General features: G+C 35.2%; 1 protein-coding gene across 2 annotated transcripts in view; it reads right to left on the reverse strand.

Moving 5' to 3' along the window:
- Positions 1-23776, reverse strand: part of GABRB2 (gamma-aminobutyric acid type A receptor subunit beta2) — a 261118-nt gene that overhangs the window by 101882 nt on the left and 135460 nt on the right. For both annotated transcript variants that reach the window (XM_020992408.2, XM_020992409.2), the window contains exon 5: positions 14204-14286. In XM_020992408.2, coding sequence (XP_020848067.1) covers positions 14204-14286 — 83 coding nt within the window. The remainder of the gene's footprint in view (positions 1-14203; positions 14287-23776) is intronic.

Here is a 23776-nt window from a genome sequence, read left to right on the forward strand (position 1 = left end):
ATACAGAGAGTCAAGGGGCCTGGTTAGGTTTGACTTTGCTATTTATTCACTGTGTGATTTATTTACTGTGTCACATTTCCCATCTGGCTTTTATTTTCCTCTTCTGGAAGATCACAGGATCAAAGGCTTGAAACTGGAAAGAATCTCAGAGATGTCCAACTTTTCACATTTTGCAGATGAGGAAACTGAGGACCAAGGAGGTTAAGTGACTTGTCCAAAATCACAAAGTGCCAGAGGTAGGATTTGAACTCTAGTTTAGATGAGTCAGCTAGGTGGCACCAGGGGCACAGAGGGCCTGGCCTAGAGTCAGGAAGACTCACCTTCCTGAATTCAAATCTATCCTCACACACTTGCTAGTTGTGTGACTGTGGGCAAGTGCCTTATTTACCTCAATTTCCTTACCTGTAAAATGAGCTGGAGAAGCAAATGGCAAACCCTCCCAGTATCTTTGCCAAGAAAACCCCAAATGGGATCATGAAGAGTTGGACATGACTTTTTTTTGGGGGGGGGCTAGGCAAAGGGGTTAAGTGACTTTCCCAGGGTCACACAACTAGCAAGCCTTATGTGTCTGAGACTGGATTTGAACTCAGGTCCTCCTGAATCCAGGACTAGCACTGTATCCACTGCACCACCTAGCTGCCCCTGGACATGGCTGAAAAACAGCTGAACAATGACAGTTCCTGATTCTAGAGCTAGTGGATGAAGTGATTGCTAATATGCCTTCATATTTTAGCACTCTATATAAGGCTTCTCTTTCAGAAAAGGTTTCTCCTAGTAGATAGTAGGTTCTTTGAGGGCATGTTTCTTTTATTGTCTTTGTATCACTGGAGCCTAGCATGCAATAAGTGTTTAACAATGTTTATGGAATGAAATGGAAATCCTCAAGGGTCAAAATGGATATTGAAACTTGGAAGAGAGAGGAAGGATCCCAAGACCAAATTTTATCAATTGTATAATGCTCAAGCCTGACCCTGGTTCAAGAACGAACTTTCCCAGGTGAGAATGATATCTACATTCTGTGCAACGATTACATCTGAGGAAGCCTACTGAAATGAAAACATCTTTGAGTAGCAGTGGAAATGTGTGTGTGTGTGTGTGTGTGTGTGTGTGTGTGTGTATGGAGGTATAGCTCAGGATACAAGAGAGACTCTGAGTCTTGGTTGACTGGACAATAAACATCCAAAATCAAACAGAAGGCTTCTGGAAATGCTTCAGGGATCTTCTGTAGGTGTGTTTATGCCTTTGGCTCACAGTGTGCACACCAGGTTTCTCAAAGTGCTCTCTAGACTTCACTTAAAATGCTAAGAGAGCCACAAACGTGGCCTTTTTACTTAATTAGGATCAAGTATAAAGTGAAGCCCATCCAAAGAGAGACTTTTTTTTTCTAGGATGGAAGAGATTTTGGCACCAATCCTCATCATAAAGGCATACTAAGTAAACACTTAAAAATATGCGACAGACTAGTTATAAATTTATATTGTTTTGAGACAACCTGAAACAGCATTTCACGCACATAATGGGCAATTGCAGGGTGGGAGGAAGATTATCTTTAGGAAATGAATTGAAATTTAAAGGAAAAATTTTTTCACCTAATGTAAGTAGAAAGAAGCAATGTATATATCTATATTGATCATGTACAGATCAATAAATATACATGTAGCATTTCTTTCCACTGCAAAAAATACATATATATATATATATTTGTGTACAAAGCTATATCATCTATCTCTATATCTATTTATCTATCTATCTATCCATCTATCTCTGGCAAAGTCATTGATTGCCCTGAAGGAATCAGAGTCACTTAATCTCTTAAGAACATGCTCTGCCTTTCCAAATCCATAACATAATTCACTTCCTTCAGAATGGTCTGAAACTGTTTCTTGAGAAAAATCTACAATTTGTTACAGTGCCTGCCCAGGTCTTATAGTTACAGTTAATCAGAGAAAAAAAAAAGAGTTACTTACAGAAGCTCAGGGTGAGAATGTACCACATGTGGCCTTTTAGGTCCTTGGGTGTGGCCTTTTGTCTGAGTCCAAATTTTACAGAACAAATTCTTTTATTAAGGAGATTTGTTGTATGAAGTTTGGATTTGGTCAAATGGCTGTACTTGAAGACCTAGAGGGCTATATGTGTCCTCAAGGCTGCAGGTTCCCTACCCCTGGATCTAGTCCAATCCCTGTCAGAAGCTTCAATCCTTTCAACAATGTCCTCAATGAATGCATGTCCCACTTCCTCTTGAAGCTCTTTAGGAATGAAGGGGTTCACTACTTCTCAAGGCACCTTGTTTCATTTTGTGATAATTATTTAATTTAGTGGAAGTGAGCTACACATTAAACTAAAATACACTTCCATATAAGTTCCAAAGTTTAAGGGTCCTAATTCACTCTTTGATAACAAGTAGCATAAAAGTAATTCTTGTCTCATATGACAAGTCTTCAAATAACTCAAGATATCTACAACTTCCTCCCTTACTGTTCTCTTTAACTCATCATCTTTTTGACACAAGCACATAGATCTAGATCTAGAAGACATCCCAGAGACATCTAGTTCAATTCTCTTAGTCTACAAAAGAGGAAAGTATAACCCAAGAAGACGAAGTATCCAAGGCTATATAACTAATAAGATACTGGATTTGAAAGCAAGTCCTCTTCCATTCAATCCTCTGATTCCAGAGCTTGGGTTCTTTCTGCTGTACTTGGGTAATTTCTGCTGTAAGTATCACGCAAGGAAATGGGGCCCAGTGGTTTTTAAGTGTCTTGCCCAAACAAAGTCACAGAAACATAATGTAGGATTTGAGCCCAGTTCCTTGACTACACATCTTTTTTTTTTCTTTTTGTACACCATATTACTTTAAAATGATATAAAAAATAAATGGAAACCTAGCAAGTGCTGAGATATTTCAAAAGAGGGTGGTAATAGAAAATGCAGTTGCCTGCAGTGATGAAATACCTCCAGTAAGTTTGTGCTCTGGGTGTGGTCTGACCAGTGTACTACACAATTGTGTTTTCGCCTTCCTTGTTTTCAATGCTTCACTTCTATGAATTCAGTAGAGGACTGCATTTGTCATCTTTTGACATTAATATCATATGTCTTTTTTCTCAGGAAGAATTTTTAAAAATCCATTATTTTAAACAAGATGCAGCATTTCATATACAGATGCTGGATATTTTACTACTCCACTTATGGTAAAACCAAATGAAAAACCTCGCAGTGTTGAAATGTATTAATTTATACATTGGTCTTCAGATACTTCCTTTTGGAATGAAATAATTTAGTAAAGCTAAGAAATTTCTTGTAGATAAACATCCAAACAGCAAGTTGTTTTTCTTTTAAAATATATTTATCTAAATTGAATTTCTGTAGCAGAACTTCACTAGTTACATTTCTATTCTTTGCTTTCTCAGAGCACAAAAAAAGTCTCTGGGAAATGTGGAAGCACCCATTCACGACAGAATATACCCTTGCACATTTTCTTCTGAGCTTTTGTCATATCATTTAGAAAGCCTTTAGACTGGTTGCAGATGACAACTGAATTCCTTGGCCAGCTTATATGTTATATCAAACTATGAATGAATTTCCTTTATAAGTGCATTGCTGCTATTACCAAACAATACCCACATCATAAAAGTGGATTTGTAGATAAAGAACTTTCAATTTACATCTGAATTCTGCTTTTTTTTTTACAGATGAGGAAATTGAAGAAGGTTATGTTACTTACTCATGTCACATAGGAAGTAAGCAGCAGAGATGATATTGGAACTTAGATTCTCTGAGTCCAAATATATTATGATCTCTGCATTATATCATGTAGGCCAAGCCCCCATTTTTACAGAAGAGCAAATGTCCACAGAAGTAAAGGAACTTGCCTACTGGAATGAGTTTGTTAAACTGAATAGCACCATTAGAAAAATATTTGTATATAGAAATAGGCAGGAATGGAAGAATCCTATTTCCTATTCAGATTCAACCATTTTAAAAAAGACAGGAAAAAAAGTAATGGATTCCCTTTAATTGCTGCTATAGAGTTTGTCCTCATGCTTCCTGCTGATAAAAATCCGTTGTGGATATTTAAGATCAACAACAGAGCTATCTCTGAGCTAGAATAAGAACAATATTAATACCTCCCAGGGAAATAGTTTATATATAAGCTCTAACATTTTCCCCCCACAGTGATGCTCATTCTGCCCCACCATGTTTCTGCAATGCTTGACTTAATTAGAATATTTTTTGAGTGAAAGAAAAAAAATACTCTTAATTTAGGAGTTGTTTTAACTTTTTTGAATTTTTCTCAGATTGAAAACTTTCTTGAAGGTATGTTGAATGTCTCAATTATCTTTATATCTCCTACAATGCCTTTCACAATAGAATCTGATTAAATGAATTATTTTCAGACATAGTCTTAAGTATACTTATTGTCTTTTGTTCAAACAGCTAAGTCAGCAATCTCCAAATTGGCTAATAGTTTTCTGGAGAATTTTAAATGTATAACTGTATTAAAATCCAGCTAAGTGGTTGTGACCTAAAGGCAAATGGGTGAGGCTGCCTGGCTTTAAGTCAAATGATTTGAAATATTCTAGAAATTTATTTTCCTTTGCATTTTGTCAATTAAACTCCCTGAGTTGAAAAACAGGGTAATTTTCCAGACTTGGACCAATATAAGCTTTTCAGTTCCCCATTTAACTCTGGTAAAATTTTCTACTCCTCTAACACTTCTTGAAAATCATGTTCCTTCCCTACCACTGTTTGTGTGTATTTGATAAGCTTAGATACGTTTCACTCCCTGCAAAACGCCTATCTTTCCAGTTCTTTCCTTTGTGTAGATAGATTTCTGGACTTGGTATTAAAAAGACCTGGCTTCAAATCCTATCTCAATCTCTTACCTATTCCTAGTGTCTCAGTATCCTCATGGGGATTGGGGGCAGTTGACATAGTGTCCTTTAAGTTTCCTGCTGTTTCTACCTATAATACTAAGATGTGATTTTTCATCTTTCTGGGCATTCAGCTTAAGGAGCTTCCTCATAAACTGATCACTTTAAGACCTCTCCCAGAAGTACTATGATATACTAAGTTAGAATAACTGAAATTAAACATAATCATTAATACCCAAATTTATTTGCATTAATCAATGGGGAAACTTTATTTATATATCTATTTATTCATCTCTCCATTTATTCACTTCCTATTTGCTTATGACTGGGAAGTTCTTAGTATTCCTTAAAATTAATTATTTAAGATGATCTTATCCTAAAGGCCTGATATTAATGTTGGTGGGGTTTTTTTTTGGCAGGTGTCTGTGTGTATGTGAGTATGTGAGTGTGTGAGAGTGTGTGTGTAGGGCTTTAAAAAAAGAACTGTTATTTTATTAGAACTTCAACAAGTATTTATTAAGTACCTACTATGTGCGTAGACACTGTGCTAAGCACTGAAAATACACACAAAGACAAAACCAGTCCTAGTTCTCGAGGATCTCACAATCTTATGGGTGAGACACTATGCAAACCAATATGTATAAACAAGATATAGACAGGATAAACTGCATATAATCATAAAGGGAAGGCACTGCCCTTAAGAGGGTAGGGGTGGCAAAAGCTTCTTCTTTTTTTTTTTTTTGGTTAGGCAATGGGGTTAAGTGACTTGCCCAGGGTCACACAGCTAGTAAGTGTTATGTGTCTGAGGCTGGATTTGAACTCAGGTCCTCCTGAATCCAAGGCCGGTGCTCTATCCATTGCGCCACCTAGCTGCCCCCTGAGAAAAGCTTCTTGAAGAAAGTGGAATTTTAGTTGAGACTTGAAGGAAGTAGTCTAGATCACCAGGATGGTACTTGACTTGCAACTTATATTCTTAAACAATTGTCTGCCCTGAAAGGGTAAGTGACTTGTCAGGGTAACACAGCCAATGTGTATCATAGCCAGGGTTCGAACTCAGGTCTTCCTGATCCTGGGGCCAGATTTGTCTCTATAGTATCAAAATGCCTCTGATAATGTTTTATTATTACATATGAAGATAGTGCTTATGAGGTCCATAGATAAATGTGAGACAGAGTAAGGGAGTGGAAAAAGCACTAGACTTAAAATCAGCAAACCTGAGCTTGAGTCTCTGTCCTATAACTGCTTATTAGCCATTCAGTCAGCTCTCAAGAGCTCAGTGTCTTCATGTGTAAAATCTGGATACCAACTATTGTGAGAGGAACTTATAACCTTCAAAGTGATGTGTAAATGACAGCTACTATAATTATCTCTATTACCTATTTACCTCTTAATCTCCAAATAAAGTTTGGAGGAAAATAGCCATAGGAAATTTAGAAGCCATCAATTGAGCTACCCAGCTTCATTCTCCAGTAACGATGATTGTTATAAGTAAAATCGAAATTTTGGTATTAGGTTAAATATGAGTGAGCATCAATTACATCACACATCAATAAAAGAGAGAACTGCATTTGACACTTTCCATCATTATGATGCATTATATTGTCTTTTCAAGTGAAGAGAACAAAGAGGGGAAAAAATAATAATAAAATATTTTACAATTGAATTGAGAAATACTAAAATGCCTCAGAGAACATTATTTTGCATGCCAGAATTATTTAATATCCATTGATTTTACAGGGCAACAAGATTTTTATAAAAGATATCTTCATTTTCGAATACTGAATTTTCTAATTGGACCGTAACAACGGCAGTAAACATTCTTAAGAAGTGTGACCCTGGGCAAGTCACTTAACTCCCTATTGCCTCACCAAAAAGCAAAAAAAAAAATAATTAATTGGGCACAATGTTGACTGAATTGCTACTAAGGTAATACCTTCTAAGTGCTACGGGGAAATGATTGTGTGTGTGTGTGTGTGTGTGTGTGTGTGTGTGTGTGTGTGTGTGAATCCACTGGATATTTTTTGTTGATAGATAGATAATCTATATATCTATAAATTTACATATCTTATGTGCAGTTTATCCCATCTATATCTAGTGAAAACATCCATATCCGCACATGTGTGTCCATCTGTGTCTATATAGACATGTCATGTATTGTACATAGGCATATCATATATTATACACAGATACACATGCACACATATATACCCCCCCCAAATCCAGTGGATGTTTTTGGTGGTACCTGTTATATGGATTATCTAAAAATCTGTTCAAGGTTAAGTTGGCCCTTGAATTTCCTCCTTTAGTTAAGTTAAAACTTTCATAACATTTTGGCCTTGAAGTTAGTGATATAAGAGGCTTTCACAGAGCTGCCAATGGGCAGAGGTTCCATTCTGCATTGTATTTCTTATCGCTTATGCAAACTATTTGAAGATAGAACTGTTTTCTAGGTCAAGATTCTGCACTATGGGAAGCCATGTTTCATCTTCCCCCTTCCTCCCTTCATAATGGCTGGCAATTTTATGAGGCTAGACATGGCTTTCCATGTCACCTCCACTAGGGAATCCTGAGAAACTATCCCCTTACTTCTTGGAACAGAGATTCTTTTATTTGCCTAGTAACTCTCTCTAGCAATCACAGGTTTTAGAGTGTGAAGGGACTAACTCTAACACCCTAAATTTAGAGATGAGAAAACTAAAAACAAGAAAGGTAAAGTTTATTTGCCCAAGGTCACGTGGGTAATATGTAAAATTGCTGTATTGAATAGAGTTCCTCTGACATTAGATAGCTACACCATGTTTGTTAATTTTTTTATTGTAACATGGAAAAACATGGGCTTTTAGAATTAAATATGTATTGATACATCTGTGTTTACAATAATAAAATGAGAGTTGAAATTCACACAGTACTTTAAGGTTGACAAAGTACTTTGGCTTTGTTTTCATTTTGTGATTTATTTTTATCTCTTCTTAGTTGTTGATGCCATAGCTGGAGATCAATAACTACACTAGATACAGACTTTGCAAGAAATATGTTTGTAAAGAACAAGGATTCCCCTACTGAAAAAAAAGTGTATTTTCTCACATATCCTAGTTTCATAAGAACTATATAACCACATTGCTTAGTGAAGTGTGGAATTAAACAAATAGCAATGGGTGCATTTGTCTATCTTGTGCACAAGGGAATTTAGTTACTGAATGGAGAGGAGTAGTTCGATATGAGACCACCTTTATTATAAGGTGGGATAATGACATGAGCCCTTAGGATAGTAGTGTTTCAATCATTCATTCATTCACTCATTCATTTACTCTTTCAACAAACATTTATGTAGTTGCAGAAAACAAACGTTATCACAAAATATGAAACATTGAGGAGGGGAAAATCCATTCTAACAAATATAATAGGGCAGCTGGGTGGAACAGTGGATAGAGTACTGGGTCTATAATCAAGAAGACTCCTCTTCCTGAGTTTGAATCTGGCTTCAGACAGCACCTACTAGCTATGTGACCCTTGGTAAGCTACTTTACTATCTTTGCTTCAGTTTCCTCATTCATAAAATGACCTAGAGAAGGAAATGGCAAATGATAACGGTATCTTCGCCAAGAAAATCCCCAATTTCACAAACAGTCAGGCACAAATAAAACCATTGAAAAACAACAACAAAATATACCAAAGAAATACTTTTATAAAAATTATTCTGACTTTATAAATTGTATCTCAGCATGTAGATATACTCTGAGAGTGCTCAGTGTAGTGTAATGGAATGGATCATGGACTTGGAGTCAGGAAGATCTGAGTTTAAATCATGCCTGAGATACTTAACACTATGTGACCCTAAAAAGTAATTTCACCTCTCAGTTACAGTTTTCTCCTCTGGCACATGAGGGGATTGGACTCTATAACCTCTAAGATTCCTTCCAGCTAAAAAAAAAATACATAATCCTCAAACTACTAGACTCTAAGATAAAAGAGATATAGCATTAAATGTCAGGAAATCTGTATTATCAAGGCTCATCTGCCTCTTCATTAACTAGTTGTGTGACCTCTAGAAAATCACAGGCTCTCCTGTCCTTACTTGTATAATCTGCAAAACTGGGGTAACAATATTTGATTTACCTACCTCAGAAGCTTGCATTGAAATAGGAGAACAGAAAATGAGAATACATTACAATCAGTTATTATCATTTCAATACAAGTTAATAACATTACAACAAATGTCTTCAAATGGCAAACAAGATTTCTAAGTTCTTGACAATAGGATTTTTTTTTTCAAATGAAAACAGTCATATTATAGTCCAGCCAAATAATTTGGGTAGTCCCTTGAGATTCATTATATTGAAATTTGTCTTGTAACTACATGTTGAGAAAAGACCAAGTCATGATAAAGACATTTGTGATTTCTTAAAAACATTGCAAACGTATATAGAATATTTTCATTAAGCTGTCCTGTGGGGAAGAGTGATACCATATGAAGATGTTGATTTGAACACACAATAAGAAATCAAACTCAAAAATGTGCATACATTTTGTACTATTTAAAGAAAAACTCTATAAGATTACTTCAATGCCAAAAAAAAAAAATGACAAAGTTCTGCTCAGAACAATGCTTTCCACTCAATCAATCAAGAAGTATCTGTTAATTGCCCACTATGTGCCAGGCATTAGATGATGTGCTGGGATTATAAAGCCAAAGAATGTAAAATAAAATGACTACTTTCAAGGAGCTCTAACAAAGAATACAGCAAAAGGTACACACATATCTATCTATCTCTCTATCTCTCTATCTGCATATATATGTATGCATACCCACCACACACACACACACAGATATATGTCTGTGTATCTATCATCTATGTCCGTATAGATATCTAGAAAAAAGTACTATCTATTTGGATATCACAGTGCTTCACACACAGTGGGCACTTAACAGATGCTTGCTGATTAACTGTGTGTAAAGAACTATTCTGAGCAGGATGTTGGTATTTGGGGCATTGAAGTGCTCTTATGGAGTTTTTCTTTAAAAAGGACAAAAGGTATACACATTTTTGAGAAATTTGATTTCTAATTGTGTTTCAATCAACATTCTCATGCTATATCTCTCCCTAACAGAACAACTTAATGAAAATGTTCTTGTACTTTTACAGTGTTTTTAAGAAAATACAAATGTCTTTAACATGACTTGTATTTAAAATGATTATTGAGATACAAATACATATGATGAGCTATTTCTCATAATTAAGCAATGCTCCTCATATAAGTTATGACAGAATCTTGACTGTAAAGTCTTGGCTCATAATAGAGAGAGTGCTTTATATGAAACTATCACCAACCAATTGTTTGGTGAGAGGAGGTATCATAATGATTCAGGGAATTCACAATATAAGTAGACTTGAAAGGACATCTTACCACATTTGATCTAACCATTTAAAAACTTGACTTTTGGTATGGATTTGAATTATTAAATTAGCAAACTGTACCTACTACATAGATGACTGATGTATCTGTAACAAAACAGAAGTTCATTGCCAATGAACATAATTGACTGAGAACAAATCACCTCAGGAGTAGGGTAGAGAATAAAAAGAGCCATCTTGCCTTTCAGGTAGACATAATGCAAGACATATGAGGGATATTTTAAACATCATAAACCGACCATCAAAATTCAAAATAGAGGCAGAGCCAAGATGGCAGAGTAAAGGCAGGAACTCTCCTAAGCTCTCCTCCAAACCCCTCCAAATATATTTAAAAATTACTCTAAACAAATTCTAGAGCAGCAAAACCCACAAAAAGACAGAGGGAAACAAATTTCCAGCCCAAGACAATGTGGAAGGTTGACAGGAAATATTTGTTGCACCAGCCTGAGAAAGGAGTGTGGTTCAGCACAGGCCATGCCAGCACAGCCCCAGCCCCAGTAAACCAGGAGCAAGCCTTGGGAGTGACAGAATCAGCAGTAGCAGTGGCAGTGGCAGTGGCTGCTTCTGGAGCTCTCAGCCTACAGATGGTAAAGGGATCAGAAGGAGATTATAGGGATCTCTTTGCTGGCACTGAGGCAGGATTCTGTTGCTTTGTCCATACTTGGATCTGGGTCACAGTCTTGGGTGGCAGTCCTATTGTGAGGAGGAACACTCACATAGCAGAGCTTGTGGTAGCAGTAGAGAGGGATGTTTCCTCACAGTTCCAGGGCAGTAAAGAGTGCATGTGGTCACTCACAGATGGAAGCACAGGTCAGGAGAGGAGTAAACACCTCTCCTTAGATAATATCACATTGGAAGAACTGAAAACTTACAAGTCCCTAGAAGTATCTCTGAAAACAGCTGCATAAAACCCTGAAGCTTGCAACAGTTTGTCCTCCACACTGGAATTGGAGCCCTATCTTAACAAAGAGTTAAAAAGTCAAGTAATAGGGTGGGGAAATGAGCAAATAATGGGAAAAAAATTGACTATAGAAACTTACTTTGCTGACAAGGAAGATCAAAACATACATTCAGAAGAAGACAACAAAATCAAAGCTCCTATATGCAAAGCCTCCAAGAAAAATATGAATTCATCTCAGGACATTTTGAAAATCAAGTAAGAGAAGTAGAGGAAAAATTGGGAAGAGAAACGAAAGCAGTGCAAGAAAAACATGAAAAATGAGTCAACAGCTTGGCAAAGGAGACTCAAAAATACTAAAGAAAATAATACCTTAAAAATAGACTTAGCAAAAGATGTCCAAAAAGCCAATGAGGAGAAGAACGCCTTAAAAAGTAGAATTGGCCAAATGGAAAAGGAGGTCTAAAAGCTCACTGAAGAAAAAAAAGATTTCTTAAAAATCAGAATAGAGCAAATGGAAGCTAGTGACCCTATGAGAAATCAAGAAATTGTAAAACAAAAGCAAAAGAATGAAAAAATAGAAGACAATGTGAAATATCTCATTGGAAAAACAACTGCTCTGGAAAATAGATCCAGGAGAAATAACTTAAAATTATTGGATTACCCAAAAGCTATAATAAAAAAAATAGCACATCATCTTTCAAGAAATTATCAAGGGAAATTGCCCCAGTATTATGGAGCCAGAGGGTAAAATAGTCATTGAAAGAAACCACTGACCACCTCCTGAAAGAGAGCCAAAATAAAACTCTCAGGAATATTATAGCCAAATTCCAGAGTTCCCAGATCAAGGAGAAAATATTGCAAGCAGCCAGAAGGAAACAATTCAAGTATTGTGGAACCACAATCAGGATAGCACATGATTTAGCAGCTACTACTTTAAAGAATCAGAGGGCATGGAATATGATATTCTGGAGGTCAAAGGTGCTAAGATTAAAATCAAGAATCACCTACCCAGAAAAACTGAGTATAATCTATGGGAGGAAAAATGATATTCAATGAGACAGAGGAATTTTATGCATTCTTGAGAAAAGACCAGAGCTAAGTAGAACATTGACTTTCAAATATAAGACTCAAAAGAAGCAGGAAAAGATAAACAGGAAAGAGAAATTATAAGGGACTTATTAAAGTTAGACTATTCACATTCCTACATAGAAAGATGATATTTGTAACTCATAGGACCTTTCTCATTATTAGAGTAGCTAGAAAGAATTTATATATAGACAGAGGGCACAGGTGGAGTTGAATATGAAGGAATGATATCTAAAAATAAAATTAAGCAGTGAGAGAGGAATGTTTTAGGAGAAAGAGAAAAGGAGAGGGAAAATGAGATAAATTATCTCACATAAAAGAGGCAATAAAAAACTTTTGTAGTGGAGGGGGGACGTGAGAGGGAATGTGTGAACCTTACTCTCATCAGAATTGGCTTAAGAAGTAATAACATACACACTCAATTGGGTATAGAAATCTATTTTACCCTACAGGAAAGTAGGGGAAAACAGGAGTTATAGAAGGGCAGACAAATTGAGGGAGAGAATAATCAGAAGCAAACACTTTTGAGGAGGGACAGGGTGAAAGGAGAGAATAGAATAAATGGGGGAATGGGATGGGATGGAGGTAAATATAATTAGTCTTTACAACATAACTATTACGGAAGTGTTTTGCATATGTAACCTGTATCAAATTGCTTGCTTTCTTAATGAGTGGATTTGGGAGGGAGGAAGGGAGAGAATTTGGAACTCAAAGTTTTAAAAACAAATGTTAAAAATTGTTTTTTATGTGTAACTGGGGACAAAATAAAATACCAAATAAAAGCTCAAAAGAAATTCTCCTAATTCATATTCTATAAATTACTAAGCCACTGGATGAATATCTACCAGGATAATTAGGGCAATGTTGGGTCTTAACTGGTATTAGAATCTCATGCAATCCCTACCTTTCCACCCCATTTTGGATATTTTTAAAATCCCAAGCAAACTATCCAGGTCCTTTCTACATCAAGAACCTTTTACTACCATTCAACCCTGCCCATAGCTTTCATATCTTGGCTTAGTGGTTAGGCAACTTTGGGCCCTGAGTGTTTTACAGTTGTTGCTGTTTGTCCTTTGTCTTCAAGGAGGACATCATGATATCATTGGGTGATGTCTTGACTTACACTTGAATTGATCTACATGAGGCACAGTTGTGTAAAGTCATAAGCCTCACTCTCTCTTCTAGTGTCAGCAAAGTCAAGTAGCAAGACAAAAGTCAAGATGACTGGAAATGGCTTTGGATGAACTTGCTGTCTCTGATGTCTGACAAACCTCTAAACACTTCACCGTGCCTGCTTTAGATGCCCTTTATGGCCATTGGAACGAGTTGTTCTCATCTGCCTATTCCACCATGGGAATTCTTCACATGCTTGGGGTAGACATCTCCCTGACTCTCCCATGTGTTTGAGATCTGTTGGTTACTGTCAACCTGCCAAGATGGTTTTACCTCACTGAGGTGTGGCCACTGCACATGCTACAGCTTTGTAAAGCCACAGATGAGAGTTGGCTGGCAGGTGGACACCAAAGGTAGATGAGAAACCCTGAAAAATGTAAGCCTCCACACCAGAGGTTCTAAGCCTCCATGAACACATCATACAAACCCATACATATTTTATAGTATGGGCAATGAGTACCTCCCTTCCCCAATGCAATGTTCACCCAAAACATCACTGTTAGTAAAAATTGGAGATGGAACAAAGAAGGGTAGGAGAAAGGGAAGGGAATTAGTACACATTTTACCAGATATGGAATTAACACATATTCTACAGTACACCAAAAACACAGTGACCTGGCAAGTTGCAGTCTTGACATGTCCTTGGAGCAAGTCAATATCTTCATAAAATAAAGCTGAAAAAAATATTTCAGCCTCTATGTAAATCCAGATCAAAACCATATTGATCATCTGCTCAGTAGATTCAGAGAAGTACTTACAACTCTCAATCTCCAGGGTGCAGTTCTGTTCATCCAGAGGGTATCTGCGCAGGTCCATCATGCAAGCAGCTGTGGTTGTAATTCTAAGGAGGCAATGAAATGAACACCATTAGTATACCTCATTTCTAAATTAGTGTGATTAATGACCTTGAAGGGTGGGGGATAAGATCCTCTGGAAATTGACCTGATCATCCAGGAACCTGGACTCTAGTACTGGCTCTATCACTATCTATCTGTGTGAGTTGGAACAAGTCTTTTTTTTTTCTTTTCTGGGCTTCTTTTTTCTCTTCTGCAAAATGAGATGTTGGGCCCTGATGATCCCTAAGGTTATTGCCTGATGGAACAAACATTCCACAATTATTTTGATCCCTGAAGTTTTCCCCATGCTCTATTTCATACTTGAGAATCCCCAGTTATAATCTCTATATATTTTATATATAATCTATATGTTCTCTTCAATTTTTCTTCCTCTTTTTTACTTCTTCCCCAACTGCTATCTTCCTTCTCCAACTTCAATATCTGAATTGCTCAAGTTTTCCTCTGGTAAATCATTATTAATATTTCTGCAGTTAATTCTCATTGAAAATGTGCTTTAGTATAACTAGTGATGAATTTTCCATTCATACTCTTATTTGGTTTGTGTGACTAGCATTTTCTAAGTTAATATTCTTCCTCCAAGTAGAAAAAAAAACTCAAGGAAAAAAAACTAGATGATTACAGAACTAGGAGAACTTTTAACATGTTATCATGTTTAAATGAATATTTTTACTGAATTAAAATGTACTTTTCCCTCCATTTTTGCCAGCAGGTGGGAAAATTGTTCAAATATGTGGGGTCTCACTGAGAAATTTGTCTGTAAATCTATTTAAGCCTCACAGTAGTAACAGAAAGGTAATCCTAAATATTTTTTCATAAAAGGTTTTAGAATCATGTAAGTACATTTATACCTTCAAAAAGACCTTCAAATTCCCTATCAACATTATATTTACCTAAGGCTGTCTAGAGATAGATATCCCAAAGTCTTTCCAAGATCACTCTGGTCTTTAATGTTCTTTCTCTTTTAAATTACTTTGCATTTACTTATCTGTGTACATTTTATATGCCTTCAGTAAAAGTAAGCTTCTTAAGGGCAGGGACTGTTTTTGTCTTGGTGTCTCCAGAGCCTAGCACAAACTCTTACATGAATCAGGCACTTAATATTTGTCTAATTTAATTCATTGAGTGACTAATTGACTGCTAAATCAGACTAATTATATTAAAACCAGGGTTAGTTTCTGAGTGGAGAACCTAAGGCAGTAGTTTTTTTGTATCTGGAGTATATTTGATTGAATTTTATACCTTTCTAATCATCCTTCTACTGGTACCAAAACAGTACTTTAGTCATGAAGTTCTGTACTAAGCAGAGTAAGAAGTTAAAAGAAAAAGAAGTAGTACTTTATTAGTCTTCAAGTACCATCAGAAAACTAAATAACTAAGAGTGTTGGGAGTTGATCAGTTAAATATATAAAGAAATATAAACAGATACACATTTAAAGGGAATATGTGTAGCAGGGCTGAAAGCATTGTGAAGGCTGAAACCATTTTGATAGAGCTTACTAAGGTTTGCTCTGCTGATTAAAACAGATGACAAACAAACAAAAAAAATTGCCTTTATGGAGATGAATGGCTACAAACTCACTCACTGTTGAGTCCTAGGAACAAGAACGTTAATACTATCTGGGGAAAATGCTTCCTATTTGAATTCCAATGTAATGTAAAATAAGTATTGATGTTTTTCTCTTGATGATATTGTTCTTACCTATCCCTGCACTCACCTAGACAGAAATGTTGTTCAAAATGCTACCTTACAGCACATAAGCAAACCAGTAATAGCTGCTATCAGCTAAGTACAGATTCAGTGTTTGGAAAGTTAATATATAAGCTAGGTGCTATTTAGTGCAAATAGCAAATCCCATAAAGTGGTCACACTATATAAATTCATGTTACATATTTTCATTGGGCTGGAACCAATTAACATATTTTACATCGTTATAACTTTAAATAATTTCACTACTTCATGAGTTCTTTATTCACAGTAGTTCTGACCTAACTGTACTTCATTTCTTCAGAAGCCATTTATCCGTCAATCTCAGCTATCTAGATAATGACATCCTTTAGAAATCATAAATTCCACAGGAGCAAAGTTTATATTGACAATATGATGCTTTGCACATAGTACACACTTCATAAGTTTTGTCAGTTGGAGTGAAATAAGCAAAAAAAGAGTGACTGAGCAGCCAAAGGAGATGTGTGTATTCGTGTTCATGTCACTCATGTTCATGTTCATACTGTACTTTGTCATTAATGAAACATTTTCCTCACAAGAACCTTGTAAAGTCCATAGGAATGGTGGTGTGAGCAGTGTTGAGCAAAACACTGAATTTGGGATATGGAGACCTAAGTTTAAAACCTGCCTCTCCTACTAAATACTTGTGTGAATGTGAGCAAATCATCTTTCCTCTATTTCCTCATCTATAAAATTAGAAGGGTAAGGTAAAGAGGAAAGTTGGATTGGATGGCTTCTCTAGTCTCTTCCAGCTCCAAAATCCTATGATTCTGTGATTTCAGTTTTATAGATGAAAAAATTGAACTTCAGACAACTCAGATATTATACTAAGGTTACTTGGTCCATATAGTAGTTCTTCTGACTCTAAGTCAAATGTCTTTTAGACCAATGGTAGCAAACAATGGTGTTAAAGGAGGGGCCGCTAATCCATATATAAGTATGTCTGTGTGTATATGGACTTAGTTTTAAAATGTAATGTAAACTATGTTTCACTGTATAGATTTTTATTTTATTACATATTTCCCAATTACATTTTAATCTGATTTGGCCTGCACACTAGAGTATTGCTGGTCCCCTGCAGCCTGTGGGCTGCTTGTCCATCAACGAAAACTCAAACACTTAAAGTATAAGTGCCGCTTAGAGATCATTTACTCTGATTTTAGGTATACTTCTAACAACCTTAGCTAACTGGTTTTCTGGCTCACACAGAATCATAAACAGCCAATTAGAAGGCTACGGTTGGAGGCATGTACCAGGAAGTAACAGCTGATGGCAAGTATAGAGATAGAAAAACTTTTTAAAAATTCAAATGAATTAAAAATTAAGAAACTAGACTTAGTATTCAATAGTCAGCCCTTATCTTCTGGTATCCACACAGCATGAAGAGAACTAAAAGGTTTCCAGATGGCAGGTGACTCCATGTGGAGGATTTATAGGGGGGGCATGGGAAATAGTTGTGGAGGAGATGGGTTGAGATGTTATCCATATTGATTATATGACAGATCTATCAAGTATCCAAGTAACTACTATAAATATTTTGTGGCACCAGATTTCCTATAACTGGACAAAAATCTTACGTGTATGTTAACCAGTGAACTCTATTATATGAACTAAGTTATATTTGTTTCAAGTGTATACATTCAAAATAAAATATATAAGTACTGACCACAAATCCTTCTAACCTTAAGATTACTCTTACACTGATAAATTATTTTCTTCTTTGTATTTCTGGTAACTCATGGATCAACATTCACCTTTTAATTAAAACATAAATGGAAAAGTCAAACCCATCATTATCAAGAAAGCTTATTTTGAGTATAGTTCTTCTCTAATTTTCAGAAAAGCTGAGAGATAAGATACTCAAGCCTCTATTTCTTGTTTGCCTTTTGATTTAGAACACAGTAAGATTTCTACAGGGAAAAACCAATAAAAACAAATAACACTTAATGGAATTTTCATGCCTATTCCTAGATCTTAAAAAGGTTAATATGGCGGAAAAAACACAACACCTTAATCTTTCTTAAATCACTCAATATCTGCTAGGACATTATAAAATCAGAGTAGTAATCATTTAATGTGTCCCAATTAACTTTTAGGGTCATTACAAAATATATTATCACTTACTTAACTCCAAATGAAGCCCTCACAGATTCTTGTGGAGAGAATCCTTTTGATGAAGAGGAGACAACAAATGGAGCTTAGGTTTGTGAGAAGCTGAGAAGTGCACAGTGTGATCTTTGGAATTCAGTTGTAGAATTTATGACTGTAGGGGTTAACATTTTGCCTTTCTTGCACATATGGATAATTCATCTTCATGGTAGAATGAGGAATTAACAATAACAAAGCTGGGTTTGGAGTCAGAGGGCTAGACACTATGTCTAATTCATCCACTTACTACCTATGCAGCCCTAGGCAATCAGTCAATCAAGCAGTCTTTAATAAGTTATGAGGTGCTAAGTGCTGGAGATATGAACGAAAGGGGAAAATAGTCTTTGTTGTCACTTAATCTCTCTGGTTTCAGTTTCTTAAGCCTTAAAATAAGAAGGTTGGACTAGATGAACTATGACATCTCTAGTTCTAAATCAATGAAATGAAAGGTCTCAATTTGCTACTCTATATAGCCTTTTAAGTACAACTGATCACAAAACATAGACACTAAAATTTTAACACTAAGTATATAAATTAGAAGTACTCAATCTTTGAAATAGACACAGATTTCCATCTTCCATCAGCCAATGACATTTTCCCTTCTGAGTAACTTAGAGAAATAGTTTCACATCACAGAAAGATGAATTATTTTGTGATTACATTCTAGGCTTTCTGAGCTACAGGCTTAATCAAAGATCTTATATTCATATGGGATGGCTTCTACTCCTCTCACCTCCTATGAATTCTGCAATGTGCCTCTTAAAGGGTGATGTCTGGCAATGAAATGAGGGAAGGGACTTTATCTCCCTTGATTTAGACATCATATCAATTAATGCAGCCAAAATAATATATCATTGGCACTAAAGGAGTCCCTAAAATCAGGGATCAATAGCTATATTTGTATTTATATCAAGAATTTTTACCCATACAATAACAGATTCTTTTTAGGACCATAACAGCAGTTAGATTTAACAGTTACACTGTCCTTTCAGGTTTGGATGTGACCAATAACCATTACTGAGAAGTAGTATCTAGTTGCATTTACCCCTTGGCATAACATAACTCACAATCAAGGAGGTTCATGGGTCAGTCAACACGAATTGCCTGAAGATTTACAAGAATCAGGCTATGTATGAAAAAAAAAATTATTCTTTGCACAAGATCTCGTTCACAGCCATTACAAGATTGGTTAAATGGTACAAAGATATTTAGTTTTTAGTAAAGAAAACCTAAAATATAACTTTATTAAGATTATTTAAGTCCCAATGTATATCATAATCTGGACAATGGATACTCTTCACGTACTTTGTTTTTCCTGTTTGGATAGTTAAACCAAATCTTTAGAATGATTAGGAATATTGTTTAGAATGCTCTTCAATGCTCCTGGGATGAGATAAGTAATGAGATAAATAGCACAGTATCATCCACAAAAGCCAGCATTTGGAGGACATCGCCATCTATAAGGAATCCCTCCTCAACTTGGATTCTATGCTTGACCTTCTCTAAGGCAGAAAGGACTATTTTTAGTGAACACAAATTTCCCAGTTATTATATATGTTGTTTTCCATTAATCATTACAGCTTGTCAAATAAGTTAAATTCTCATATTTTATCTTCCAAGCATATTATATAATTTTGACAATGCAAAGGAAACACCTCATTTGATGAAGGAGAACATTTTTAGGTGGCACTTCCAATGAAATCAAAAGATTTTTTTTAAATCGATCATCAAAGAGTAAACACAATGGGGTCTTTTATCCCTTTCATTCATCTTTCAGTTCTCTGTTTACTAAAAAATATGGACTCTTATAGAATATTATTTACAAAATCTGATTGTTTCCTCTTACTACTGTCACAAAGGGTGTTATTAATGTGTGTGAATAATTTTTATAAAATGTATATATGTTTAAACATGAGAGCAGTGGTTATTGATATTCTCTTGGTCATCTTTTAAAGGTAATAAATAGGAAGGTCTGATATTTTTCTTCTCACCACTATTTGGAATTTTCCTTTCCGTTAGATACCTTGAAAATCAATGCCCTCAAAATTGTGTTATGTCCTGCATGAGTTTTCACTGCGTATACCTGACCCAGTCTGGCCACTTTTCCCAGTATGGTATAGCTTTGAGTCATGGAGCATTATGGTCTCTGAAGAATTGCAATGAGGCATCAACCAAAGGAACCTGTGGAGAGCTATATATAGCATACAAGCAATCACAAAGAATTGACACCAGGGATGCAATTTAAAAAAAACTGAGCAAAAAATAAAGGGTGGTTTGCAGGTTTTATGACAGGAGTAAAGGGCAGCCAGTATAGCCCACATTTTCAGTTGGCACCATATTTAGTTAGGATGTTAATGGAAAATAAATTCCCCAGAAAATTGGGTAGCTTTTGGGGAGGATATAGATGAGAGTAATACAGGATGGACAGGCATGGATGGGATCTGCATTGTTCGAGGGGAAACACACATACACACACACACACACACACACACACACACGTTATTGAGATCATAGATCCATTTATTACCATTTAATGATAAAGAGAAACTTTTCTCATACTGTTTACAAACAAGATGTTTTAATCATAATCAGATTTTTAATTCTGTTCCATTCTAAGCCAGTCATTTTAATTGGAAATGCATATTTAACTTTTTTAAAAAAATGTTAAAGACTACATTTTAAGGAGATAGAGAACATGACTGGTTATTCAGCTGCATATGATATACAAGCATGTATATGGTTGAAAAATGATTAGTTCAATTTGTCTTTTTATTTTTTTTACAGATTTTTAAACATTGTTAAGCTATATTTTACTGTACTAATGAGGTTAGACCACATATTCCCTTCTTTCTCAGTAAGTGTTCCTAAATCTGCAAAATTAGTAATGATTTGTGGCTAACTATGCTATGAGTCAGACTAGGAACTTGTGAAAATTAAGAAAACTAATCTTTAAAAATATTCCAAATTTAAGGTTTTGGAGAAAGTAAAACGAAAGACACAGTGACCATATCCAATCTTCTCAGTTTCCATGTCATGGAATGGGAATTGTCCTAGTATATGGAAATGTCCTAGATTGTGAGTCATGATACTTGAGTTTTAACTTGGAATCTGGTAGGGCAGCTTGGCTAAGTCACTTTCCTATTTGGAGCTTCTTTAGTTATAAATTCAGAGTATTTAACTAGAGTACTGCAAGTCTCTTCCAGCTTTAACATTCTATGATTCTATTTCCTCTCTTTAAAACATATATTAAAAAACAACCACATGGGGCTACTAGGTGGTTCAATGGATAGAGCACTGGCCTTGAAGTCAAGAGGACCTGAGTTCAAATCTAGCCTCAGAACAAACACTTGACACTTACTAGCTGTGGGAACCTGGGCAAGTCACTTAATCCCAATTGTGTTAAAACAAACAAACAAACAAACAAAAAAACAACCCAACAACATGATATTCATTAAGGAAGACAACCACTTTTGTGTGGGACTAAGGTATAGGAATCTTGTAGCTTATTTTGGGCAAATGAAAAAAAAAATTAAACAGAGTTCTTAAAATTCCATAGTCAAAGAGGTTATTTCTTAGTATCTCAGTTGGGCCATCTTAACATTCAGCGTTGTTGTCAGTATTCACAATGAAATTGTACTTCTATTGAATGCCAGAATTTGTGACTTTTCCACCTCTCTCCAAATATTCCAAGTACTGGTTAGTCATGGCAACCTAAGTTCTTTTTTTATTGTAACATTCTTTCTATTTTCTTCTCAGTGAGTGGAAAGAACAATGGACTTCAAGTCAGAAGACTTGGTTTTTGGTCTTGGTTTGGCTATTACCTAGCTTTCTGCTTTTCAGTATGTTCTTTTACCATTCTGATACTCATTCTTTAAAATGGCAAGTTAACCAACAAAAATACTATAGAAATTCCAAAAATACAAGGGCACAACCCTCTTAATAAGAAAAGAGAAAGATATAAATAATTGGATAGATAATCAATGTTCATGGCTGGGGTATATTAATATGATATAAATGCTTGTGAGTGAAATTAACATATATTTAGTGCTATGGAAGTCAAATCACCAAGGTGTTACTTTACATAACTAGGCAAAAAATATACACATTTAAAGAAAGAAAACATAAAAGGAAAAATGGAAAAAAAATAGAAATGAATAATGTCTAGCATTATTAGCATTAACCGATCTCAAATTTTATTATAAAGAACTATTGATCAAAACTATTTGGTACTAGTTTACAAAACAAAGAAAAGGAAATTAGATCACTGGAACAACATAAGTGGAACCTAGAAGCAAGTAAACAGGGTATCTCAGATCACAGGGAAAACTCTAACAGTTTTGCAGAAAATAGATTTGGACTAGCATCTTATATCATATATCACACAAAGTTCCAAATGGATGAATGATCCAATTATGAAAAGTAGCAAAGGGGCACTTTTCACAACTATAGGTAAGAATTTATAACTTAGATAGAGATGATTATAGAAGACAAAATATGTAATTGTGATTACATACTTAAAAACTTTTGCACAAATTAATCAATGCAGAATAAGAGAATAGAATAAGAGAAGAAGCTTTTTATAAGGGTAAAAACTTTACATCAAACATGTCTGACAGAAATCTGACATATAAAATACATAGGAAACTGAAACAACTAGTTCTTTTAGGCGAGATTATAAGCCACTCGCCAGTAGATGTGTAATCAAAGAATACCGTTTTCAAAAGGAGAAATATAAACTACCAACAACCATATGAAACGATAAAAACCATTAATAACAGTGATGCAAATACAAACTATTCAGAGGTTTCAACTGATAGCCACGAACTTGGCAATGATTACAGACAGAGATAATTGATGTTGGACTGATTTTGTTGAGACAGACACCTTAAAAACATTTTTGGCTAAGCTCTGTTCTGAAAAAAATAATTGAAATTATATGATAAATGTTACTAAATTGTCCATACACTTTGACCTAGCATTTCCATTCTTGGGCAAATTGCCTGAGGTCAAAAATTGTATACCAAATTCTTAATTGCAACATTTTTTTTTGTATTAGAGAAAATCTAGAAGCAATATATGATCCCTTTGACTGGGGAAACAGATTTAATGTAATATTTTTCAGCTTTAAGAAATAATAAATGTATTGAATTCACTAGAACCAGGAGAACAAAATACACAATGAATAAAATAGCATAAAGAAGACAATACTAAAAAATATTAACATACAGGTCAAGTGCAACGATCCTTGCTGTGTTCAAGAGGACATATACCTTCTTCCTCTCTGTAGAGAGGTGGTATACTACAACTATCAAATATTTCCACTTCTTTGTTTTATTTTTTTTTGTTCATTCTTTGACATTGAATGAATTATGAAGTATTGGGGGGGAGTTGATGGTAAATAAGTACAGAGTAACAAATAAAATGAATCAGTAGATCATTAACATAAAAACAAATTTAAAACAAGAGGCAAGAACTAAGCTATTTTTAAGGTCTCTTCCAACTTTGAAATATGGTGATTCCATGAAAATATGTTACATAATCTATGGCTCTACATATCTTTCATTTTTATACTACTTATAAATTGAAATAGAGTATTTCAT

Source organism: Phascolarctos cinereus, unplaced genomic scaffold, assembly GCF_003287225.1.
Source record: "Phascolarctos cinereus isolate Bilbo 61053 unplaced genomic scaffold, phaCin_HiC Scaffold_2;HRSCAF=192, whole genome shotgun sequence".
Taxonomy (NCBI): domain Eukaryota; kingdom Metazoa; phylum Chordata; class Mammalia; order Diprotodontia; family Phascolarctidae; genus Phascolarctos; species Phascolarctos cinereus.